The following is a 26,864-nucleotide window of genomic DNA, read 5'->3' on the forward strand; positions in this document are numbered from 1 at the left end:
TTGTTTGCAGCCACTGGCTCCTGCTTAGCTTACGGTTCATCAAGATCTTCGGATCTTCTCCATTTATACTATGTCCCTCCCAAGCCCTCACTGCACTCATCTCTTTGCTTTTTCCTGCCCAAACCCCCCCCCCCGGGATTTTGCATTGAAACAAAGCCTTCTTGTACTACTGCCTGACTGCCTGAAGGGGGAGCTACCTCAAGAATCAGTTGCTAACATTGCGTTTTAAAAAAAATGTTTTTGATCCCTCTTCCTTCCCGTACAGACCCCGGAAGTTTAGTTTTTCCTGGTTTCCCCGCCCATTTTCCCGCGCTGCTACCCGGCTTTAGGTCGTTCCCCAAGATGGCGAAGCTATTGAGTTGCGTACTGGGGCCTCGGTTGTACCGAGTCTACCGGGAACGAAGCCCTGCCAGATCGCGTCGCCTCAGGGCTGAACCAGACGATGGGTCCCAAACCTCCTTGGACCCTTCCTGGGTGAGCCCGCTACTTTTGACGACCCCTTGAGCTATTTGGTATCGCCCATTACAGCCTTTCTAGAGGCTGGGGGGGGGAGGTGAGCAAAACCATTGTTGAACCCGGACGGGGAGGGCGTTCCTTGACACTAGCCTGCAAGAAGGGACCCGATGAAGACAGCGAGCAATTGAAGAATTGGGTCGCTTGCAAGCTGGTTTAAAGGGGAGAACAGACTCAACACGGAGAATCCCCTTATTGAGGATCCAGAGGGAGAAATTACAAGGCAGAAAGCGAATAGCCCGGTTAAAAACCGCTTATGTTTTCCTTATTTCTCAGGCGATTAAGAGATCCGTTTTTGCAAAACTTCCCTTTCTTGAAAGGGGATAAAAAGTGTTAGCTTGGGCGATGCTCTTGCAGGTTGACCTAGCAGCGCTGCAGTGGCTAGCCCGGTCATATATCTATGCCTGCTATGCATCTGAAAATGAACACTGTTCAGTTTTAAAGTCTGCCTCTTTCTCCTGTAGAGCCTTCAAAACAGCTTGCGACCGTAAGGACCAAAGAGTAAATAAAACATTATTTATTAAGCATTGTTTCAGGGCATACATAGAAGCCGAGAATCTCAGCCAAATGTTTGTGGAAAATAGGTTTTCTTGGCAACTTAGTAAAGCTTGGGATATTATTTCAAAATTTATGAGATGGAAATCCGGAAATGGATGCTATCACTGAGAATTTTATTTTGTGGGTATCATTAGGCTGGCCACCTCCTATTTTTATTCATTTTCTTTCACAGAGGGGATGGTACTAAGAACTGCCCCCCTCCCCCCCTTGGAGGAATATTTCATAGGGCTGACTCATCTTTCCAAAGTAGGTAAAATGAGGACCCAGGTTGCTGGGGGAGGCAATATGCTGATTCTGTAAACTGCTTAGAGAGAGCTGTAAAAGCACTATGGAGTGGTAGTGGTATACAAGCCTAAGTGCTACTGCTGTATGTTGATTATCATAGACCGACATATGCAGCTATGAATGGCATGTAATCTGTGTCCTCAATCTAATCTAACTGCTGCCTGCTACCTCCCCCATATTGACAAAATGTAAACATATAAACCTGCCCTTTCCCATCCAGATTCTTCTATTTTTGACTTCAACAGCATTTTCCAGCTCTGACGTCCAATTTATGATCTAGCAGCCTTCAAAATTTGACAGAAGATCTAACATTGTATCTGAAATTCTGGAGGTTGAATTTACAACTGTGAGCACCTTTAGGCTCTAATTATGAAATAAACACACACACACACAGCCTTTGAGTCTAATATCTCTCTCCCCCCCCCCACCAGGGCTGTGGGTGATGACAGTGATAGATTAGTTATTTGTTATAGAGAGCCAGTTTAGCATAGTGGTTCAGGCCAGAAACTAGGAGAGAGTTCTAGTCCCGCCTTGGGCACAAAGCCAGCTGGTGATCTTGGGCCAACCCTTCTCTATCAACCCAAGGAAGAAGGAAGGGCAAACTACTGAAAATCTTGCCAAGAAAACTGCAGGGACTTGTTCAGGAAGTAACTGAAAATCATAGTCACATGGACAACACACACATACACCCAAAAAAACCCACATTAGTTGCAAGAGTATTATAGATTAGAACAGCAGAACCTCTTGTGTCAGGATGAGTGTGTTATCAACAGGACATTAAGGAAAGAAGTTAAGAGTTGTAATTCTTATTCCCTTAATCTGACACTCTCTTCCCTGTCACTGCAGGATATTGTGTAAAAAGAGAACATAGAAATGGCAGGTTGCTTCCCTCTTTGGTCAGTTTCCATCCATTGCTTCTTATCCTGCCTTCAGGCACCTTGGAAAATAGCTTGACACCCTCTTCTTTGTGGCAGCCCCTGAGATATTGGAACACTGCTATCATGTCCCCCCTTGTCCTTCTCTTCATTAAACTAGACATAAACAATTTCAGCAACCATTCCTTGTATGTTTTAACCTTCAGACCTCTAGTCATCTTTGTTGCTCTTCTTTGTACTCTTTCTAGAGTCTCAACATCTTTTTTACATCATGGTGACCAAAACTGAATGCAGTATTCCAAGTGTGGCCCTACCAAGGCATTGTAAAGTGATATTAACACTTCACGTGATCTTGATTCTATCCTGTGCCTGTTGGCAAAACCAAGTTTTTAAGGCTTTACTTCTCCTAAACCAGGTGGCTGCATGTGAATTGGGCTTCAGTTACCATCATCTGTCAACTGCAGCATTGAGATTTATGATCTGTTTTTTGTGGGAGGAAGTCATGAGGTTCGGAAAGACTAGATGAATTGTACACAGCAGCTAATTAATTATTACAACAAAGTTGTAAGACCAGGAATCAGGAACGAAAGGACAGCTCAGCAAATGTGGTACAACACAAGATTTTCTTGAGGTAAAACCGTTCCATCAAAGTAGGCAACCTCTTGGCTTCTTAGATGTGGTTACGGTAATAGGTCTAATTGAAGTAATCCCTGGTTATCAACCTTGGTAGTTTGAGAGCTAGAGTTGGACCATTTTGGAGGTCATCCGTTTGCCAAGTCTTGATTTATTTTAGAATAGAATAGAATAGAATAGAATAGAATAGAATAGAATAGAATAGAATAGAATAGAATAGAGCTGGAAGGGACTTTGGAGGTCTTCTAGTCCAGCCCCCTGCTCAAGCAGGAGAACCTATACCATCACAGACAGGTAATTGTCCAGTCTCTTCTTAAAAATCTGCAGTGATGGAGTGCCCACGATTTCTGAAGGCAAAGCTGTTCCACTGGTTAGTTGTCCTCACTGTCAGGAAGTTTCTCCTTAATTCCAGGTTGCTTCTCTCTTTGATCAGTTTCCAACCATTTTTTCTCGTCCTTCCTTCTGGTGCTTTGGTGAACAACATGACCCCCTCTGCCTTGTGGCAGTCCTTCAGATACTGGAACATTGCTATCATGTCTTCCCCATTTCTTCTTTTCTTTAGACTAGCCAAACCCAAGTTCTGCAGCCGTTCTTCATATGTTTTGGTATCCAGGCCTTTGATTTTATCAAGGAAAGTATTTTATTTCCAGTGTTGTTGGTTTTTATTTCCCTTTTGTTCCTTTATTGAGTAAGCTCAGAACCCTGACCCTTCTCAGCAACACAAAACAGAAGAAAATACCAAGTTTTGCTTCCTGTAGGTTCTGCACCTTGGCATGCCAGCCTTTATCTGTTGAGAACCAAATATATACTCAGAAACAAAGGCTGAAATTTATAGGAAGAAAAAAAACTGTAGTTTAAGCACAGAAGTTCCAATGTCATTCTGTAATTTCATGATAAGGATTGGGGGGGGGGAATCTTTCTCTGAAGCCTTGAAGAGCTACTAATCACTAGATACGTGTGTGGGTTGGTTGGGAGTTATCCTTGTATGATTGTGATAAACATTTGTAAGTTGGGAACTAAGCAATTGCAAAGTCCAAGGACGGTAGTCCTTGACTTACAACAGGTTCATTTACTGACCCAGGTTAAAGCGGCACTGAAAAAAGTGACTTACAATCGTTTTTCACACTTAACTAGCATGTAGATAATCCCCAACTTGCAACCTTTCGTTTAGTGACCATTCGAAGTTACTTTTTTCACACTTAACAATCATTGCAGCGTCCCCCGTGGTCCTGTGATCAAAATTCAGATGCTTGGCAACTGGCTCATATTTATGACAGTTGCAGTTTCCCCCGGGGACCTTCTGACGAGCAAAGTCATCGGGGAAGCCAGTTAACAGTCGCGTTGCCAACTTAACAACTGCAGTGATTCACTTAAGAACTGTGGCAAGCAAGGTCGCAAAACAGGGCAAAACATATTGAATCAATGTTTCACTTAGCAACAGAAACGTTGGGCTCAGTTGCGGTTGTGGGTTGAGGATTGCCTGTATTTAACACACAGCAGGCTCAGACAATCGGAGATATCCCCCAGTGCATACAGTAAATCATACTAGAAATATTCTCAAGAGCATATCCTGGAGTCAGAGGTTCAAATAGTATTTTCTCCAAAGACCTTGCAAGTCCCTGATCTCTGTTACCAATGTTATAACTATAATAAAAGACCTGCGCTTGACCTCTAGGTGTTTTTTTACATTGGTCTTTTAATTACATGAAAACAGAAGCATATAGCAGAAAAAGCATGCAATTTAGAAAACTGGAAATGTTTCTTCTCGTTTCCTTCCCAGATCTTCTGAGTGTTAAAATCCCAGATTTTTCAAGCAAAAATGGAAAGTCTGGAAAGTATATACCCAATGCATCAAGAGGTTGGAAAATTATCATCTTTAAGACTTGACTTCAGCTCCCAGAATTCCTCAGCCAGCTGAAGTCCACGAGTCTTAAAAGTTGTCAAGGTTGCAGATCCCTGATCTCAACCATCTATTGTTCAACAGGACAATACACACAAGATAGGTGAAAGTGAATGTTGTAGGGAAAGTCAAAAATCGTACTCATGTCTTAATTTTTCCTCCAAGGAATAAAGGGCAAGATGCCTGAAATTACTGTGTATAATTTCAAAAATAGTGCTTTGCAAACCTTTTGACACCAGTGCAAGAAACTCATACTCATCTGCCAGGATCACCGTATGCTACCGTCATTCAGGCAGACAGTAGCTTGCGTGTGGATTGCACCTGGCTTTAGGAAGAGTTGCAAAGTGCCAGGGGCCAGCTTTACATATAGCAAGCAGTCTTTGATCCTAAAATGAAAGGATGTCTGAATCCCAGATTAAGATACGAGTACGATTTTAGACTTTCCCTACAACATTCATTTTCACCTATCTTGTGTGTATCGTCCTGTTGAACAATAGATGGTTTAGATGATATTTTTCCAACCTCTTGATGCATTGGGCATATACTTTCCAGACTAGTAAAACAGGAACAGGTGATTTCCCCCCCCCCCCCGCCCAGCTTAACAGGGAGCCCGCTTTTCATTTTTTGCTTCCTTTTTTTCCCCCTCTGAAGGTTGCAGAGTCTGGTGATGTACCAGCGCCACAGGGGATAAAGTGAAAAGCTCATTTGCGGTCTTTCTGCAGTTTGGAGAAGATTTTAAGATGCAAAATATTTGTCTGAGACACCGTGATCTGAAGATTACCTAGGAGCCAGAAAAATTGGGGGGAGGGGGGAGGGAATGATAGTTCTGGAACATACAAATGGTAATATAAAGCAAGAGACATAAATTGCACAGAATTGGGCAGAAGTTGAATTAGAACTACAGGTAGTCTCGACTTAACAAGAGTTCATTTAATGACCGTTCAGAGTTACAACGGCATTGAAAAAAGGAACTTAACGGCCATTTTTCACACAACCGTTGCAGCGTCTTCATGGTCTTGTGATCAAAATACAGGTGCTTGGAAACTGACTCATACTTATGACCGTTGCTGTCTTCTAAGGTCATGGGTTGCTAACTTAGCAACTGCAGTGATTCACTTAACCACTGTATCAAAAATGGTCGTAAAATGGGGCAAAATTCACTTAACAAATGTCTCACTTGGCATTTGTTGGGCTCATTTGTCGTAAGTTGAGGACTACCTGCACAGGTAGATCGCTCGTTGATTTGTAGGATTTTTGACTTCCAGTTGCTTTAACAGTAGCAACTTGGGGCTCTAAGGTGGAAATCCATTTCCATAGTAATATAGATCCAGGTTTGTGTTAGTGGATACAATTAACCCCAGCCTGTGGCACATAGGACCCAATAGCTATTCCCCCCTTCCCCATATATTACTAATATTCATTGCATTTCAAGGAGTCAATCTCAGCCCACTTTAAGCGCATACCAACCTTCGAAATATAAAATTAAGAACTAGCCATTTTGTGTAAATTGTTGCAGACCATGAAACTAACAGTGTTAGTCCAAATCCCTTATGTTTCTTCAAATAACTAAACTGCCTTAGAAAGGTTTTCGAGAACATTGTTATTTATACAGTAGATGTAAATCCAGTGGCTCATTGACCACTATAAAATTGGTAAGTTGGTTGGCTGGCCGGCAACTTGAAACCCAAGCTCAGTAAATGTCTTGTTTCTTTCAACAGGAATCATATTACCAGCCACGGACCCTTGAAAAACATGCAGATAGCATACTTGCTCTGGTGAGTGTCTCCTCCATTTCATTTTGGGGAAAGGGAGAAAGAACCACCACCTCACAGTCTAGACTGATTGGAACACATTTGTGTTTCTGCAAGTCACGTTCAGGACTGGTCTTCCTCAAAGGAGAAAAAGGCCTTGTATTGTAAATATTTCTTGGGTTTTTTGGCTTCCTTTTTCCCTGTATGGAATAGTAATAGCACTTATATATACTGCTTCACAGTGCTTTACAGCCCTCTCTAAGTGGTTTACAGAGCTAGCATACTGCCCCCAACAATCTGGGTCCTCATTTTACTGACCTCGGAAGGATGGAAAGCTGAGTCAGCCTTGAGCTGGTCAGGATCAAACTGCTGACAGTGAGCAGAATTAACCTGCAATACTGCATTCTAACCACTGTTGTTGTTGTTAATTGCGAAGTCGTGTCCGACCCATCGCGACCCCATGGACAACATTCCTCCAGGTCTTCCTGTCCTCTACCATCTTCTGGAGTCCATTTAAATTCACACCTACTGCTTCAGTGACTCCATCCAGCCATCTCATTCTCTGTCGTCCCCTTCTTCTATTGCCCTCAATCTTTCCCAGCATTAGGCTCTTCTCCAGTGAATCCTTCCTTCTCATTAGGTGGCCAAAGTACTTAAGTTTCAACTTCAGGATCTGGCCTTCTAAAGAGCAGTCGGGGTTGATCTCTTCTAGGACTGACCGGTTTGAACGCCTTGCAGTCCAAGGGACTCGCAGGAGTCTTCTCCAGCACCATAGTTCAAAGGCCTAAATTCTTTGGCGCTCAGCCTTTCTTATGGTCCAACTTTCACAGCCATACATTGCAACTGGGAAAACCATGGCCTGGACTATACGCACTTTTGTTGGCAGGGTGATGTCTCTGCTTTTTAGAATGCTGTCTAGATTTGCCATAGCTTTCCTCCCCAGGAGCAAGCGTCTTTTAATTTCTTGGCTGCAGTCCCCATCTGAGGTGATCTTGGAGCCCAGAAAAATAAAATCTGTCACTACCTCCATTTCTTCCCCATCTATTTGCCAGGAATTGAGAGGGCCGGATGCCATGATTTTGGTTTTCTTAATGTTGAGTTTCAAGCAACTTTTGCACTCTCCTTCTTCACCCGCATCAAGAGGCTCTTTAGTTCCTCTTCACTTTCTGCCATTAGAGTGGTATCATCTGCATATCTTAGGTTGTTGATATTTCTCCCGGCAATCTTAATTCCAACTTTTGATTCATCTAGCCCTGCCTTTCTCATGATGTGCTCTGCATATAAGTTAAATAGGCAGGGCGACAGTATACAGCCTTGCCGGACTCCTTTTCCAATTTTGAACCAATCAGTGGTTCCGTGTTCGGTTCTCACTGTTGCTTCTTGACCCGCATATAGGTTTCTCAAGAGACAAATGAGATGGTCTGGTACTCCCATCTCTTTAAGAACTTGCCACAATTTGTTGTGATCCACACAATCAAAGGCTTTTGCATAGTCAATGAAGCAGAAGTAGATGTTTTTCTGGAACTCCCTAGCTTTCTCCATGATCCAGCATATGTTGGCAATTTGATCTCTAGTTCCTCTGCCTCTTCGAAATCCTGCCTGTACTTCTGGTAGTTCTCGATCCACATACTGCTGGAGTCTAGCTTGTAGGATTTTAAGCATAACTTTACTAGCATGTGAAATGAGTGCAATGGTGCGATAGTTTGAACATTCTTTGGCATTGCCTTTCTTTGGAATTGGAATGTAAACTGACCTTTTCCAATCCTGTGGCCACTGTTGAGTTTTCCAAATTTGCTGGCAAATTGAGTGTAGCACTTTTACTGCATCTCTTTTAAGATTTTGAATAGCTCAGCTGGAATACTGTCACCTCCACTAGCTTTGTTGTTGCTCAGATTTTCTAAGGCCCATTTCACTTCACATTCTAGGATGTCTGGTTCGAGGTCAGTGACCATCTCATTGTGGTTATCTGGGATGTTAAGCTCATTCTTGTATAGTTCTTCTGTGTAGTTTTGCCATCTCTTCTTAATCTCTTCTGCCTCTGTTAGGTCTCTGCCATTTTGGTCCTTTATCATGCCCATCTTTGCATGAAACGTTCCCTTCATATCTCCAATTTTCTTGAAGAGATCTCTGGTCCTCCCTGTTCTGTTGTTTTCTTCTATTTCTTTGCACTGTTCATTTAAGAAGGCATTCTTATCTCTTCTAGCTACTCTCTGGAATTCTGCATTCAATTGGGTGTATCTTTCTCTTTCTCCTTTGCCTTTCGCTTCCCTTCTTTCCTCAGCTATTTGCAAAGCTTCCTCAGACAGCCATTTTGCTTTCTTGCATTTCTTTTTCTTTGGGATGGTTTTAGTTGCTACCTCTTGTACAATGTTGCGAACTTCCATCCATAGTTCTTCAGGCACTCTGTCTATCAGATCCAGTTCCTTAAATCTATTTGTCACCTCTACTGTATATTCATCAGGAATATGATTTAGTTCATACCTGAGTGGCCTAGTGCTTTTCCCTACTTTTTTCAATTTAAGCCTAAATTTTGCAACGAGAAGCTCATGATCTGAGCCACAGTCAGCTCCTGGTCTTGTTTTTACTGACTGTATAGAGCTTCTCCATCTTTGGCTGCAGAGCACATAGTCAATCTGATTTCTATGTTGACCGTCTGGTGATGTCCATGTGTAGAGCCGTCTCTTGGGTTGTTGGAAAAGAGTGTTTGTTATGACCATCGTATTCTCTTGACAAAATTCTATTAGCCTGTGCCCTGCTTCATTTTGTACTCCAAGGCCAAACTTGCCTGTTATTCCGGTTATCTTTTGGCTTCCTACCTTAGCATTCCAAGCATCCCCCCATGATGATAAGGACATCATTTTTTGGTGTTAATTCTATAAGGTGCTGTAGGGCTTCATAGAACCTCATTCAGCACCAGTGGTTGGGGCATAGATTTGGACTACTGTGATATTGAATGGTTTGCCTTGGATTCGAATTGAGATCATTCTGTCATTTTGGGGATTGTATCCCAGTATTGCTTTTCCTATTCTTTTATTGACTATGAAGGCTACTCCATTTCTTCTGAGGGATTCTTGCCCACAGTAGTATACCTGATGGTCATCTGAGTTAAATTCACCCATTCCTGTCCATTTTAGTTCGCTGATTCCTAAGATGTCGATGTTCATTCTTGTCATCTCTTTTTTGACTACGTCTAGCTTGCCTTGATTCATGGATCTTACATTCCAGGTTCCTATGGAGAAAAAATCTTTACAGCATCGGACTTTCCTTTCACCACCAGATATATCCACAGCTGAGCGTCCTTTCGGCTTTGGCCCAGTCGCTTCATTCTTTCTGGCGCTACTAGTACTAGCCCTCTGCTCTTCCCCAGTAGCATATTGGACACCTTCCGACCTGAGGGGCTCATCTTCCAGCGTCATATCTTTTTGCCTTTTAGTACTGTCCATGGGGTTTTCATGGCAAAGATACTGGAGTGGTTTGCCATTTCCTTCTCCAGTGGATCACATTTTGTCAGAACTCTCTGCTATGACCTGTCCGTCTTGGGTGGCCCTGCACGGCATAGCTTATAGCTTCATTGAGTTACGCAAGCCCCTTCGCCACGACAAGGCAGTAATTCTAACCACTACTACACCAATAATACAAATAGTCCTTGACTTATGATCACAATTTAGCCCAAATTTTCCATTGCTAAGCAAGGCAGTTTTTAAGTGGATTTTGCCCCATTTTGCAGCCTTTCTTGCCACAATTGTTAAGTGAATCACTGCAGTTGTTAAGTTAGAACAGTGGTGGCGAACCTATGGCACGGGTGCCAGAGGTGGCACTCAGAGCCCTCTCTGTGGGCATGCGCACCGTCGCCCCAGTCCTAGGCCTTCAGCTGGGTTTTATAAAACCTTTTCGCTTTAGGCCTTCGCCTCCGTGTACAAAAAAAAAGGTTCAATCAATGAATTTCAACTTCTCATGGGAAAAAAAAGATCTTGCAAAGTTGGAATTGATTGATTGAACTTTTTAGTCTCACCCAGTCTGCCGTTACCACCGCAACCACGCCCACCCAATGGGCCATACCCATCCGGCACCTGACGATGCATAAGTGGGTTTTGGGTTGCAGTTTGGGCACTCGGTCTCTAAAAGGTTCGCCATCACTGAATTAGAATATGATTGTTAAGTGAATCTGACTTCCCCATTGATTTTGTTTGTCAGAAGGTTGCAGAAGGAGATCACATGATCCTGGGATGCTGCAACCGTCATAAATACATGCCAGTTGCCAAGCGTCTGAATTTTGATCACATGACCATGGGGATGCTGCAACGGTCATAAGTCAACTTTTTTCAGTGCCATTGTAACTTTGTTTGGTCACTAAATGAATGGTTGTAAGTCAGGGACTACCTGTATAGCCTATCAGAGAATGATACTTTAACTATTTTTTGTCAGACCCTTCCTCCGGGCTCTGCACTTCTGTGCAGGTTTTACAGCTGTTAAGCATTCAAATGACCTCTATCATCCTTGGGTTAGAACAGTGGTTCTCAACCTGTGGGTCAGGACCCCATTTGGGGTCGAACGACCATTTCACGGGGGTCGCCAAACAACGCAGTCCACCATTTTGTTTTCCCCTTTTCCTTCTTTCCCCTAAGGAAAGAATAGAGTCTAATTCTATTGGCTTTCAAAAGCCAATAGGAATTGTCCAGGCTGTCTCTGCCCTGCTGAGCCTGCCAAAAGTCCCATTCTGCAAACGGTGCTGCACCAGTTGAGTAGTCCTCGACTTACGACCGGTTGGGGGTCGCGGCATTAAAAAGGTTGAGAACCACTGGGTTAGAATGATAGCATCTTCTCTTAGATCTCATTTGTAGCTGACTAGATGGTGAAATCATTAAATGCTTTAGTCTCCTTAAGGGAGCCATTGGATTGGATATTATATGAGATGCTTTGAATGTTTGCTGTCCCTTTTGTTTTATTCTTTGTATTTATTTATTTGCGAGCCAGTTTGGTCTAGGGCAGGGGTAGGCAACCTTGGCTTTTTTATGACCGTGGACTTCAACTCCCAGAATTCCTGAGCCCGCATGGCTCAGCTTGGAAACCTCTCCCTTTCCCCTCAGCATGGCTGGCTCAGGAATTCTGGGAGTTGAAGTCCACGAGTCATAAAAGAGCCAAAGTTGCCTACTCCTGGTCTAGCGGTTAAGGCACCAGGCTAGAAACAGGTGAGAATCGATTCTAGTCCCACCTTATGCATGAAAGCCAGCTGGGTGATTTTGGGCTATTCACTCTCTTTCAGCCCAGCCCAGCCTACCTCACAGGATTGTTGTTCTGGAGAAAATAGGAGGAGGAAAGAGCATTATGTATTTTTGCCGCCTTATTTATAAAAATAATAAAGGTGGGCTAAATTAAAAAATAGGGGGCCTCTATTAGGAAAAAGGGACTGCACTGAGTTGTGCTACCGTATTCTGCAGGGGAATGAAGGAGAGCTGAAGTCCGTTCCGGAGAAATCCGACTTCTACCCCTTGGAATATCGCCTGCTTTAGGGAAGCTGTTAAGAGAAGCTAGAACTCATTAGGAGCACAATGAAAGCATGTTTACTCACAATACTCACAATACAGTCCCTCGTGTATTACTCACAATACAGTCCCTTATGGTTTTTCAGGAGTAGCTATGGGTACACCTTCTCTGAGCAGTATCGTTCTTTCCAGACTCAGCTCCCCATTGGTTTCAGCCACTCTGCTTTCTGTAGCCTTCTCAGCTCTCTTTCTGCTGCTTTCCACCCAGCTCGTCTCTCGGGGCACACAAACACACCCCGGCTTTACAAAGATTCTTGGAAACATTGGTTCTCCGTGTAACTCATCCCTCCCTTTGCTCTGTCCTTGCAGGCTTCCGTGCTGTGGTCCATTTCCTATTACTCCTCCCCGCTCGCTGTGTTTTACCTGTACAGAAAAGGTATGGGCTGCTGGTCCTGTGTGATTCCTTGGGTGTTCAGAGGCTGCCTCTCTGCTCCATAGCTGTAGGTTGGTTATCCTTTGGGTGCTCTGCTCCCCTTCAGGAGGGGTCAGGTGTCACCTCTGGTGGCTGCTGCAGGTCATCCAGTCGGGGGCTGCTGTACTGGACAGGCTTGGTGACTTGGAAACGATGCTGGGAGAGACACAGCCTCATGGTCCTGTATTCAGGTAGCCCTCGGCTTACAGCCACAATTGAGCCTAACATTTTTGTTGCTAAGCGAGACATCAGTTAAGTGATGTTAGGTTTCGCCCCATTGTACGCCCTCCCCGCCCACAGTTCTTAAGTGAATCGCTGCAGTTATTACATTAAGTAACACAGCTGTTAAGGGAATCTGGCTTCCCCATTGAGTTTGCTTGTCAAAATGTGGCGAAAGAGGATTACATGACACACACACCCGGGACACCGCAACCATCATAAATACAAGCCACTTGCCAAGTGACCGTGGGCATGCTGCAACAGTTGTTCAGTATGGAGAACTTTGAGAAATGGTCACTAACCGAAAAGTTGCAAGTTTAGCATTATCTATATATTATCTATATGCTGCCAGAAGTCACCCACTAAGTCCCCGGCATTTGCAGGCTGATTTAAGAAAGATGTCTGCAGGATACCTTGGACCTCTGCCACCCATCAGGGAAGGCAGGAGAGGATTGCATCATCATGGCCTGAGATGGGTGGGTCAAGCAATCTCTGGACCAGCGGGGAATGCTTTGAATGAAGTTCTGCTAACTCATCGCTGCCTTGATTGCCGGTTCTTTGCTTTGGCTTTGCCTCAAGGCCATGATCTTCTCCCGGAGCTCTTGCTAAATCACACCAGACTGGAAAAATTGTGAAACATGAGGAACACTCCCTTAAAGAGATCATGCTTTCTTTACCAAGCTCAGCTCCTGGCCAATAGACATGGGCGAGTTCAATGTAGCTTCCTTGGCAAATAATACTGCTTTGCCACTGCCTTCTTCCGGGATGGTTTTTCAATTTCTCTGGGGATTTCCTTGTGGTCTCCTGTCCAGATACTAACAAGGCATGACCCTGTTGGGCTTTTCAAAACCAGCCGGGATCAGCTCAGTTCTGCCACTTAGCTGTATTTTGATTTGTGTTGAGCTAATTAAATGAAATAAGGTAGATTTCCTAGCTTCTGCTGCTCCCTCCCCCGCCTTTTTTTTTTTTTTTTTTTTTTTTGCCTCTGGAGCATCACCCAGATTTAAAAAATATCATTTTTGGCCCAAAACAGAGGGCACCATCCTACAACACAATGACTTCTTGGTCATTGGACTTTTTTTTTTTTTTTTTACAAAAGGTTCCTTTCCTGTCAGAATATAGAGAATTTAGGCTGAGCTGATTCTTAATTTGGAAACCGAGAGAACGGCTCTTTGAGATAAGATTTGCAAAACGGAGCACCTTCATCACAGGAAACAAGACCCTGATTTCCGTTACATTTCCTTTCCTTTATATCAAGGGTAGTCAACCTTGGCTCTTTTATGACTCGTGGACTTCAACTCCCAGAATTCCTGAGCCAGCTAAGCTGGCTCAGGAATTCTGGGAATTGAAGTCCACGAGTCATAAAAGAGCCAAGGTTGACTACCCCTGCTTTATATTTTTGAAAGGTAAGATGTGTATGGGGGTCTCTTGCCTTTTAGTAATAGTAGTAAAGTTGGAAGGGACCTTGGAGGTCATCTAGTCCAACCCCCTGCTCAGGCAGGAAACTCTACACCATTTCGGACAAATGGCTTTTCATAGAAAGTTATTTCAGATGACCAGGCAGCTGTAATTCAGTGGCAAGCAAAAGCCTCACCGTGAGGATTGGGTAGTGAATGTCACAGAACATGTACGTGTTTACCTCTGCCTTGAAAATGTTTATTCAGAATTCCTATTTTATTAACAAAAATCTGCCAGTATTACCAGACACACATTTTAGCAGGATACATTTATGGCGTAAAATACCTTGATCCGCCCTTTAGCCAATGTCTTGTAACATAGCTAGTCCTCAACTTACGACAACAGTTGGAACAGTCGGAATTTCCATGGCTAAGCAAGGTAACTGGAAAGTGAGTCCTGCCCAATTTTATGACCTTTTTCCTCATGGTTGTTAAGTGTACGGCTGCAGTCATTAAGTGAATCTGGCTTGCCCCCTTGACTTTGTCAAAAGCCAGCTGGGAAGGTTGCCAATGGTGATCACATGATCCTAGGACGCTGCAAACGTCACAAATACAGGCGGGTTGCCAAGCACTAATTTGGATCACGTAACTTTGGGGATGCTACGACAGTCATAAATGCGAGAACTGGCTGTAAGTCACTTTTTTCAGTGCTTTGTAACTTCCAGTGGTCATTAAATGAATGGTTGTAAATCAAGGACTACCTGAATAGAAAAAAAATTTTTAATGGCCAAGTGTGGATGGGCACAAAAAAAAAATGTCTCCAGTGTATAAGCTCTCAGTGTACATAGAAACAACAGAGTGATAAGTCATCAGTCATAAATCATAGTTAGAGTTATTAATCATAGGATACCGGCAGCAAGTGATAAATCATAAGATACCAATAGGAGAAGGTAGTAGGGAAGATGAGAAGGATAATAGCAGTACCACCTACTACAGGGATAAATATCTTTAGGCCTAAGGCAGTGGTGTAGGAATTAAGTATTCAGCAGAGGGATGGCAAAGGGAAAGAACTATCTGTACGTAGAAACTGCAATAAATAAGTAAATGAACCATTATTGCTGGCATACGTTAGTTATTTTTAATGCCTCCCAAGGCAATGTGTAATCAGATAAAATCAATACATATACAGCCAAACCTAAAGCAAGAACTTTGGGGGGTTGGGGTGTGTGTGGAAGCATGCAGATTATTATGGTCCATTGAATCAATTCTGATTCTTTATGACTTGCAGGAAGTCCCTGCTGTTTTCTTAGCGACATTTTCAGAAATGGTTTTGCTTTCTTCTTCCTAGAATTGAGAGAGAGAGAGGGACTGGCCCAAAGTCACCCACCCGGCTGGTTTTCATGCCCAGGGCAGGACTGGAACTCACATTATCCTGGATTATAATCCAGCGCCTCTAACTGCTCTGCCAAACTAGCTTGTTTTTACTTGGGAGACAACTTATCGAAAACCACAATAGGACTGGGCAAAGAACTGAAAGACAAAGGGGGAGAAAATACAAACCGTAGCTCCCAAAAGATAACCAAGGGTCAGACGCCAGCCCAACTTATAGGAGCGGAATTCCTTTGGGCGTGCTCAGGAGAAATCCAAGCTCTTGACGTTTTTCAAAAAAGAAAGTTGGGAATTCCAAACCAGAAGAATTCACTGGCCCTCTTCCACAGATTAGACATCAGGTAGGCTTTTTGTCAGGTAGCTGTTTGTCATCCTTTGATATATGAAGGTAGAACAGAGGATGTCACAAGTCTCAGAAAGGTGGGAAGAAGTATTTCTGAGGGGTCCTTGGTGCTCTCTGAGCTTGGTTGTTTTCTTGCAGACGTTTCATTAGCCAAACTAAGTAACGTCATCCGTGGCAGTAGGGAGTGGGGGGTTTGCTTTTCACTTGTCAATGATGATGTCACCTAGTTTGGGTAACGAAACCCTTTCAAGAAAACAACCAAGCTCAGAGAGCACCAAGGACCCTCTCATTTCATCCCTGAGCTATGTATTCTCCTTTACTGGCAGAAATATTTCTCCAAGGTATGTAGGCCTCTGAAACGTTGCTCTTTGAATTGTCTCAGAAACAAACTGGATCCCTATAAAAGGGGTAGGATAATAGTATAATAGAGGCATTGTGCCCAGTTCCAATCAGTAGCATAACTTCCATCTCTCGTCCTCAGACATACATGTACAGCTACCAACATACATGTTGCTTTAGGTAGGGCTCTCTCAGTCCAGCAGCCAGGTCTGAGGTTCAATTAGTCCTTGACTTACAACCACAGTTTGAGTCCAGGATTTCCATTGCTAAGTGAGACAGTTGTTAAATGAGTTTTGCCCCATTTTACGATCCTTCTTGCCACAGTGGTTAAGCGAATCGCGGCAGTTAAGATAAGATAACCTTTATTGTCATTTTTTTACTGTGGGGACAACGGCACGCATCAAAAATGAGATTTAGTTGCCCGCCCTCAGAGTGAAACACATACATGACACACACCTAAACACACTATGAACAACATATGTATAGGCCCACATCCCTACATATACGTAGCAAATAAATATTAAATATTGTCCATCTTGAATACATAACGGAAGGAGGAAGCTTGAGAGTTCGCGAGGTTAATGCTGTATGGAATGAAACTCTGGCTGAATCTGGATGTTCTGCTTCGGATACCACGAAGCCTCCTCCCAGAAGGTAACAAGGAAAACAGGTTGTGAAGAGGATGTGTAGTGTCCCAGATAATCTTACAGACCCTGCTCACGCAGCGCTTCTGTGCTATGTCCTGGATGGGAGGGAGGGAACTACCAATGATCTTTTCCGCCATCCTCACCACTCTCTGCACCTGACTGAAGCAGTGATGCTTCCAAACCAGACTGTGATGCTGTATGACAGGATACTCTCAATCGTCTCCCTGTAGAAAGTGGTCAGGACAGGGGAAGGAAGATGTGCTTTTCTCATGCGACGCAGAAAATGCAGGCGCTGCTGTGCCCGCTTTACCAGTTTCTCACTGTTTTTTTTTTTTTATTAAAAAGTTTTATAAATTTTACAAAAAATAAAAGACAATACAAAAACAAAAAACAACATATACAAATAAAAACAAACATTACCCAACAAAACCCCCCTTCCCCCACCCCTACCCAAACCCCCCCTTTCCCCCCCCAGGGCCTCCCAGAGCAGAATATAGGCTTAATTAAAAAAAGTTAAAAAAATTTTATATTTATATAAAAAAAGAATATAAAATAGAAAATATATATATATAAAGTTAAAAATTATGAAAAAACTATATAGTATTTTTTATATCAAATTTAAATTGTATGAATTTTATCCATTTATCCCAAACAGCAAGGAATTTCTCTTGCATTTGTCCCTTTAAGAAAGCCGAAATCTTTGCCATTTCCGCCAAATGAGACACTTTAAGAAACCATTCCTGCAATGTAGGCAAAGATTCCTTCTTCCAATATTGTCCTACTAACAGCCTCGCAGCTGTAATCAAATTTAACATCAATATAACCTCCTTTGTATCACAATCAATAACTATACCTAACAAAAATAATTGTGGAGTAAATTTTACCCTCCTTTTAAAAATTCTCTGGATATTCCACCATATCTTAATCCAGAATGCTTTTATCTCTCTGCACGACCACCAAATATGATAATAAGTAGCGTCCATACAACCACATCTCCAACATTTAGGTTGTAAGTCAGGGTACATAAAAGACATTTTTTGTGGATCAAGGTGCCATCTATAAAACGTTTTATAAAAGTTCTCCCTTAAGTTCTGTGCTTGTGTAAATTTGACATTTCTCACCCAAATAGTTTCCCAGGTGTCCAGTGGAACTGGCTCACCAAAATTCTGTGCCCATCTAATCATACAATCTTTAATTAGTTCCGTTTCTGAATCCAATTCAACTAAAACCCCATAAATCCTCTTAATGTGGGTTTGTCTTTGATCCTTCACTTGCTTAATAAGATTTTCATCTTCTCTGAGAAAACCCACCTTACAGTCCATCTTCCATCTGTCTAATAATTGCCTATATTGGAACCAAGAATAAATAATATTTTCTTGTGCTAACTCTTCCCGTAATTTTAACTGCCAGTTTTGACCATCCCATTTAAGTAACTGTCTGTAAGACACCGTATCCATTTTAACCCCTCTTTTTATTCCTTCTATTGCATGCCAAGGTATAGCCCATAATGGTACTTTAAAATCACTTTTATAATATTTTCTCCAAACCCTAAGTAAAGAAGTTCTTAAGATATGAGATTTAAAAGCCCAATCCATTTTTTTATTAAATATTAAATAGGCATGCCACCCAAAAAGTAGATTCCATCCCTCTAGGTGAAGTATATCAGAGTTTGTCAAATTTACCCAGTCACTAACTAATGTTAAAACCACCGCATCATAATATAATTTCAAATTCGGCACCTTGAGTCCTCCCCTCTCACGGAAATCTTGCATAATTTTAAACTTAACCCTTGGCTTTTTCCCTGCCCAAATAAATTTATTAAGGCCTTTCTGCCACTCAGTTAAATTGATCTCATTCTTCAAAATCGGTATCATTTGGAACAAAAAGAGAAACTTGGGTAGAATATTCATTTTTATCACTGCAATTCTTCCCATGAGGGATAATTGCAACTTTTCCCAATTCTTCAAGTCTCTCTGTACCCTAACCCACAACCTTTCATAATTATTTTTAAATAATTTTGCATTAGAAACAGATAGCATCACCCCCAAATATTTTACCTTATTAACAATTTCAAAACCCGTCAAATTAACCAAAGTCTGCTTCTCCCGACTAGTCATATTTTTAGGTAAAATTTTAGTCTTATTAACATTAATCTTAAAACCCGAAACCAAACCATAATTATGAATCAACTGTAATAATTTTACTACAGAATAAGTAGGTTGCGACAAAGTAATAACCAAGTCATCCGCAAAAGCTCTTAACTTATACTCTTTTTTATTAACTTCTATTCCTTTAATTTCCTGCGACTCTCGAATTTTGATCAACAGTATTTCCAGTGTTAAGACAAACAGCAATGGTGATAATGGACAACCCTGTCTAGTACCTTTCTCTATTGTAAAAACCTCTGACAAGCCTCCATTAACGATAAGTTGTGCCGTTTGTTTTTGATATATTACCATAAGAGCTTGCAATATCTTTTCACCAAAATTCATCTCTTCCATTACTCTTAACATAAAATGCCAATTCAATTGATCAAAGGCTTTTTCAGCATCTAAAAATATCAGCCCTGCAGGAACTTGGTTATTTTTATCTAAATATTCTAATAAATTAATAATTTGTCTGACATTATTTTTCATGTACCTTCCAGTTATGAACCCAGATTGATCTTTATGCACAAGGTGGTGCACCACCCTCATAAGCCTATTTACTAAGATTTTTACAAATATCTTATAATCCACATTTAAAAGAGATATAGGCCTATAATTCTTTGGTAAAGTAAGATCTTGATCTTCCTTTGGAATCAATGATATAAAAGCAGTACGCCATGAGGGAGGAATCTCTTGACCCTGTAAAATGCCATTAAAAAGATCACCTAATGGTTGAATCATCTCCTCCAATAAAGCTTTATAATAAACAGCTGTTAACCCATCCGTACCTGGTGCTTTCCCTGGTTTCAGTTGTTGAATTGCTAGCGAAATTTCCTCCTTAGTAATTAAACCATTAACTTCATGTTTCTGATCCTCTGTCAATTTAGGGAAACTAACCTCGCTTAGATATTTATTTATCTCTAAAATTTGCACATTAGTAGATTTATATAATTTTTGATAATAATCCAGAAAAGATTTCTTAATCAGTTCCTTCTGAGAAACTAATTTACCCTTGTAATTTATTTTATCTATTGTTCTCTGTCTCTGTTTCTTTCTCAATTGATAAGCCAGCCATCTCCCTGGCTTGTTAGCATTACAAAATGTATTTTGTTTCATAAACAATAATTGAGCGACCAAGCCAGCTTGCTCGTTAGCTGCACACCCAGGAATTTGATGCTGGTAACCATCTCCACAGGTGAATCATTAATGCATAAGAAGTGTGGTGTTAAGTTAGTTTGCACGGTTGTTAAGTGAATTAGGCTTCCCATTGACTTCGCTTGTCAGAAGATCACAAAAGGTGATCTCATGACCCCGGACACTGCAACCTTCATAAATATGAGGCAGTTGCCAAGCATCCGACTTTTGATCACATGATCATGGGAATTCTGCAACAGACATTAAGTATGAAAAACAATCATAAGTCAGTTTTTTCAGTGTCATTCTAACTTTGAATGGTCACGAAATGAATGGTTGTAACTCAAGGTCTACCCATATTAGCTTACAGTGATAAAAGACACTCCAAAAATACTTGTGTTTCTAAAGATGGATATACAAGATACGCAGCTTTATCATTAGTGATGTTCTTTTTATATTTTTTATGGAAAGCTCATTTGACACAGACTTCTCGATGGTGTCACCTTCAATCATCTTTCATTCCTCATCTTAACAGGTAGGCTAAATCATTCCTGCAACTGCAAATTAGCAAATACATTCTGCAGTTTTTGCAGCATCAAAATCATCTTCAGCCTGGTTTCTTTACGGAACGAGATTGTAACATGCAGATGGATTGATGGGTAATGACTTTCCTCTTAAACAGTGTTTCCCAAACTTGACAATTTTAAGGCATGTGGACTTCAACTCCCAGAATTCCACAGCCAGCAATGCTGGCTGTGGAATTCTGGGAGTTGAAGTCCACATGCCTTAAAATTGTCAAGTTTGGGAAACACTGCTCTTAAAGATGTGAATGCCATTTTGAAGTGTATTCCAAAATGGTAGAGTTGGACCATTTTTTTTTTTTTTAGGAACCTTGGTTAGGGTGAGGAATAGCCAAGAAAGTTATATCGCATTTTGTCTTAGCTCGTTGAAAGTACGTTTCATCCACCTCAGTTCTCATCCGGCTGGCTGGAAAGTCATAGAGTTGCCATCCTAGAACACACGGAGGGCAGATTAGGGAAGTCAGTAATCAACCCCTCTCTTCCTGTTTAAGAAAAAAAAATGCATTCTTAACCTTTGATGTGTCAACTGCTCATTCTGAACTCCTTCCCTATCTTCTTCTTTCTTTCCAGGGTATTTAACCATGCCGAAAGTTGTTGCTTTTTCTCACTATGCCGGGACCATGCTACTACTCTTGGCTGGGATTGCCTGTCTAAGAGGTGTGTGCTTTGAGGGGTCTGGATGTTGGGTGGTGGATCTACTGACTTCAGGAAGCCATACTTTGACTAGGTTTGGAAATAAGAGATCTCTGTGCTTGTTCAGTTCTAACGTCTCTTCATGGTAATAATACAGGTAGTCTGTGACTTACAATCATATTCGGGAACAGACTTTTAGTCACTAAGTGATGCGGTCACTAAGCCAGACATGGGAGCGGACCTGATTTTACAACCATTTTTTACCATGGTCGTTAGGCGAATCACATGTTCATTAAGTGAATCTGTCTCCTCCAATTGACTTTGTGTTGGAAGTTGGCTGGAAAAGTTGCAAAATGCGATCACATAACTGCAAGACGCTGCAACAGTCATAAATGTGAGCCATTTGGCAATCGCCCAAATTGTGACAGGACCACAGGGGTGGTGTGACGACAGCTGTAATTTTTGAGGACGGGTCATGAATTACTTTATCCGAACCATTGTTAGTCAAGTTGTCATAAATCAAGGACTGTCTGTAAAACAAGAGGGGGGGGAGCTTCTATAAAAGCAAGCCTGGGAGAAAAGTCAACAGTGAAGGGAAGGAGAGAGATAGCACAACTGTCTGGTGCAATAAATCAGGAAGCAAGGCGACCTGTTCAAATGGCAACAGGTTTAACGCTGTCTACAAGAATCTGAACTGCTAACCGTCAAAGCAAATTGGCGGCAGATAAGAGCCAATGGAATTTCAAGGTGGGCTGGACTTAGATCTCTTGTGGGAGCGAAGGGACTCGAGACTGATGATGCATTTGATCCCTCCCTCAGGCTCAGCCTGGTCATCTCTACTATATCAATAGAGACAACATTGTTAGAAATAATAATAGTTGTGGTTGTTATGAGGATTGAAGGGTTGAGGAGGGATTCAAAGGGAAAGGAAATAGCACCGCATGGGTCTCCTGGGTGGGAACCCTGAGCAAAATGGACCATTTAGGGCAGTGTTTCTCAACCTCGACAATTTTAAGGCATGTGGACTTCAACTCCCAGAATTCCACAGCCAGCAGTGCTGGCTATGGAATTCTGGGAGTTGAAGTCCACATGCCTTAAAATTGTCAAGGTTGAGAAACACTGATTTAGGGTCTCAGTCACTGAAAGGGTTCCGGCTTCTTTTCAGGCATCGGACGCTGGACGAACCCTCAATACATCCATTTCATTACCATCCTTGAAGATGCTCACCGGTATGGCACACCTGAGCACAAGGTAAGGGTAGCTGTGTTTACGTGTTATTCGTGTGGCATATGAAATTATTAAATATGTGATTAGAGAATAATCATATTGCTGTTTTTCATTTTAAGCAAAGGAAACCAAAACAAAGTCCTAGTCAGAAACCAAGAAAGGTTTTATTTGTGTTGGCTATTGCACACTTTCATCGCTCAACCTTCAGCCTTAATATTCATTCTCTTTTTATGGAGACTAAATTTTGGGTGGTTTAAACGTTGAAGAAAAGGGTTGCTTGTATTTTATTTATTTATTTATTTATGAGACTTATATACCGCTTTAAGTGCAAGCACTCTCTAAGCGGTGTACACCAGTAAGCAATGTATATATATATTTACATTGCCCCCAACAATCTGGGTCCTCATTTTACCTACCCCGGAAGGATGGAAGGCTGAGTCAACCTTGAGCCGGTGAGATTTGAACCGCTGATCTGCTGAACCCAGTCAGCTAAAGTGGCCTGCAGTACTGCACTCTAACTGCTGCGCCACCTCGGCTCTTTTGCATTTTGTCCTGCATTCATCTAGTTCTTTGAGAAGGTTCTCTGAACCTAGAAAGGGAAAACTGTCTAAGCAGTCTAAACAAGGCAGGTTATTTTGTGACCGTACTTCATAAAGAAGGGTACTGACTTCAGAGGTTGCATTAATACCACATGTTGTTTCTCATCCTTTTTCTCTTTCTGATTATGCCTCACAGAAGAAGCTTGCCAGCTACAATTTTGACTTCAGGAGCTGGCCTGTAGACTTTCGATGGGATGAATTCACGAGTCGGTGAGTTGGCAGTGGGGAATAATTCTATTCTGTCCTTCATTTTTGGTTGTCTCCTCTCCATTCAAGTGGTGACAGAAAACTTGGCTGGGGTTTGCAAAATATATTATAGGGTGACAAATGTGAATTGAATGGGAAAATGCAGAGGAAAGTTGGCTGTTGCAGACATTCACAAGATAGCTTGTATGTTTGTATGCATAGAATAGGTAGGGATTTATATATTAGCTAATCCTTCCTTCCTTCCTGACTCCCTGCCTTCTCCATCTCTTCTTTTTCTTCTTTCCTTCCTTCCTGCTTCCCTGCCTTCTCTATCTCTTTTTTCCTTCTTTCCTTCCTGCCTGCCTCCCTGTCTTCTCCATCTTTTCTTTCTTTCTTTCTTTCTTTCTTTCTTTCTTTCTTTCTTTCCTTCCTTCCTTCCTTCCTTCCTTCCTTCCTTCCTTCCTTCCCTGCCTTCTCCATCTCTTCTTTTCCTTCTTTGCTTGCTTGCTTCCTTCCTTCCTGCTTCCCTGTCTTCTCCATCTCTTTTTTCCCTGCCTGCCTCCCTGCCTTCTCCCTCTGTTCTTTTCCTTCCTTCCTTCCTTCCTTCCTTCCTTCCTTCCTTCCTTCTTCCCTGCCTTCTCCATCTCTTTTTTTTTCCTTCCTGCCTGCCTCTCTGCCTTCTCTCTCTCTCCTTTTCCTTTCTTCCTTCCGTGGCTGCCTAACTTTTTTGTGCTATATCTGGCCATTTGTTATAAATTTAGTATCAGCCAATATGTCCTCCATCCATATGATATATGCCATTTTTTATTCTCCAAATAATCTCAGCAATCCCTGGACAATGTACTCAATGATCTGGCTTTCATGTGCTTTCTCTGTTGGTCTTGAAAGAAAATGCACACAATCTTTCCACTTGGAGTTAAATTAAACTTTTTGGTAACACTTGCAGGTCAGATTCAAGAAATGTCTCCTTGTTGCGGCCAGAACCAAAGCATCGAAGTGCAGTCAATGGTTTTCTCCATGCGATCAAGAAGCTTCCCTGCCAAATTGCCAGGTATATATCTTGTCTTGCTCCTGTTTTAGCCTTTGCGAAGCAAGTTAAACAGGACTGAGGTTACAAGAAAATTATATAATTTAAGACAGATATCAAAGATACTTGAACTGATGAACATCTTCACAATGTAATCCAAATAGTTAATGAAAAGGGATAATGAGAAGGTGCGTCAGTTATAATTTATATAAAAGATGAATTCTTTTCATGCTTAGAGAGGAGATGATGGAGTATTATGAGACACAATTACTGCTCTGCATTATTCATTGACTTCATTAGAACTGGTGAAGCTTTATTTCTCCAGTGAAGCTCCGAAAATTGTGAGCTGACTCAAACTGAATTGCAAAAGAAGCTGTCGAGTTTCATTTAAGTCTTACAAATAATGCACTGAACATAGCAAACGTTATGCAATCAAGGAAATATTGTGATTTTTCAGAGATGTCCAAGATAACCACCGTTATAACATGATGTATATGTACATGCATTGTTCCCTCCTACTTTCAAAAATGAATGCTTAGTTTAAAAATGAGGCAGGTTTGGGTTTGCTGCAAAGTCCTGATAAATTGATCTCTTTGGGAAATTATTGTGAGAATAGGAATAGGAGTAGAATAGAATAGAATAGAATAGAATAGAATAGAATAGAATAGAATAGAATAGAATAGAATAGAATAGAATAGAATAGAATAGAATAGAATTCTTTATTGGCCAAGTGTGATTGGACACTCAACGAATTTGTCTCCAGTGCATAAGCTTTCAGTGTACATACAAGCAACAAGTGATAAATCATGATCATAATCATAAAATACAATCATCATAAATCATAAGATACAGTACATACTCAGTGATAGTCATAGGATACCCAATAATCAATCACCATAAATCATAATAGGGTACAAATAAGAGCAATCTGTCAAGGGATCTTCATAGCTTGATACAACATAAATCATGAGATACAAACAAAGTTATAGTCATAAGAAGATAAGGAAATAGGCAATAGGAACGATGAGAAAGATAATACAGCACTACTAGGTGGTTTGACATCTCAGGGCATAAGACAATGCTGTGGGTTGTTTAGCAGAGTGATGGCATGGGAGAAACAACTGTCTTTGTGTCTGGTTATTTTGGCATGCAATTCTCTACAGTACTGTCTTGAGGGAAGAAGTTGAAACAGTTTATGTTTCACAGGATGCGAAGGTTAAATGATTGAGGTTTTCTGTGAGGTTATAGAACTTCTAGAATAAACTTTGGCAGGGAGATTGCACAATGCTGAGACTCCAGTCATTCATTTTCCCCATGTATTTGTTGATAGCTTTATAGTGGCACACACCTTCGGACGGCGTATGCTCTACCCAGGCTCTGTCTACCTGTTGCAGAAGGCTCTGATGCCCATGTTACTTCAAGGACAGGCTCGGCTGGTGGAGGAAGTGAGTAAATACCAACTAGGAATTTAGGAGTCTCGATTCCAGGCGATTTCTCATCCCAATGCAGGTAGTCCTCGATTTAATAACCATTTGTTTATTGACCATTCGAAGTTAACAACAGCATTGAAAAAAGTGACTTATGACCATTTTTCACAATGACAGCGGTTGCAGCATCTTCCCCCCCCCCCCGGTCACATGGTCAAAATTCAGGTGCTTGGCAACTGAGTAGTAATTTCTGAAGGTTGCCGTGTTGGATAGTCATGTGATCCCCATTTGTGGCCTTCTGACAAGCAAAGCCAATGGGGAAGCCAGATTCATTTTGCAACTGTGTCACTAATCTAACCGCTACAGTGATTCACTTAACAACTGTGGTAAGAAAGGTTGGGAAATGGGGCAAAACTCACTGAAGAACTGTCTGGCAAGAGAAATGTTGGGCCCTGTTGTGGTCATAAGTCGAGGACTACCTGTACAAAAATTAGAAATTAGTTTTCCTGATTTGTCCTCCCCCCCCCCATCTGCTCCATCCTGTCTCCTGGGAATCTGGCCTTTGGGGAGCTTAAAAGAAAGGCAGATGTTACTTCAAACCCTAACAAAGGTTGCCCTTCTCTTTGCAGTACAATGGAAGACGGGCAAAGTTGGCAGCTTGTGACGGAAACGAAATCGACACCATGTTCGTAGATCGAAGGGACACTTTGGAGCCTCAAGGCTGGAAACTAGTGAGTTTGACACCGTGGTTTAATTCACAAAAAACTTTATTGATAAATCTGCCTTAGTTTCTCTCCCACTCATACTTTGCAGTAAGAATGTACCAAAATTACTGAGCTGCTAAGGAAAGAGTAGACTTCTATTTCCCCTCACTGTCATCAAAATCAAATGGCCTTCAAAGCAGGAACTATTATCGATCTGTCTTTTATCATCCTGTCGGCTCACCTATGTGGGAAAATGCCTGGTTGCCGATATTCATAAATTGTTACTTAACATGGTTGCTTCTCAGAGAAGCTGATCACCTCTGCAATTGTGTGGGAAAGTCTTCCCATCATTTGTTTTGCCTGAGGCGTCTCATGTTTCCACTTTGAAATTTTCC

General features: G+C 41.7%; 1 protein-coding gene across 5 annotated transcripts in view; it reads left to right on the top strand.

The window, feature by feature from the left end:
- Positions 1–303: 303 nt before the first annotated feature.
- Positions 304–26,864, top strand: part of ABHD16A (abhydrolase domain containing 16A, phospholipase) — a 42,205-nt gene continuing 15,644 nt past the window's right edge. Inside the window, exons 1-10 of one of the 5 annotated variants that reach the window (XM_039357115.1) lie at positions 504–553; positions 6,483–6,539; positions 12,368–12,434; positions 20,557–20,620; positions 21,237–21,323; positions 22,465–22,550; positions 23,262–23,335; positions 24,258–24,362; positions 25,669–25,783; positions 26,395–26,496. In XM_039357115.1, the coding sequence (XP_039213049.1) occupies positions 21,248–21,323; positions 22,465–22,550; positions 23,262–23,335; positions 24,258–24,362; positions 25,669–25,783; positions 26,395–26,496 (558 nt within the window). In that variant the 5' untranslated portion in view covers positions 504–553; positions 6,483–6,539; positions 12,368–12,434; positions 20,557–20,620; positions 21,237–21,247. Of the gene's footprint in view, positions 475–503; positions 554–6,482; positions 6,540–12,367; positions 12,435–20,556; positions 20,621–21,236; positions 21,324–22,464; positions 22,551–23,261; positions 23,336–24,257; positions 24,363–25,668; positions 25,784–26,394; positions 26,497–26,864 lie in introns of those variants that run through there. The other 4 variants (XM_039357112.1, XM_039357113.1, XM_039357114.1 and 1 more) reach the window with 4 other exon arrangements.

Source organism: Crotalus tigris, unplaced genomic scaffold (assembly GCF_016545835.1).
Source record: "Crotalus tigris isolate CLP2741 ecotype Arizona unplaced genomic scaffold, ASM1654583v1 scf7180000018867.1602434, whole genome shotgun sequence".
NCBI lineage: Eukaryota > Metazoa > Chordata > Lepidosauria > Squamata > Viperidae > Crotalus > Crotalus tigris.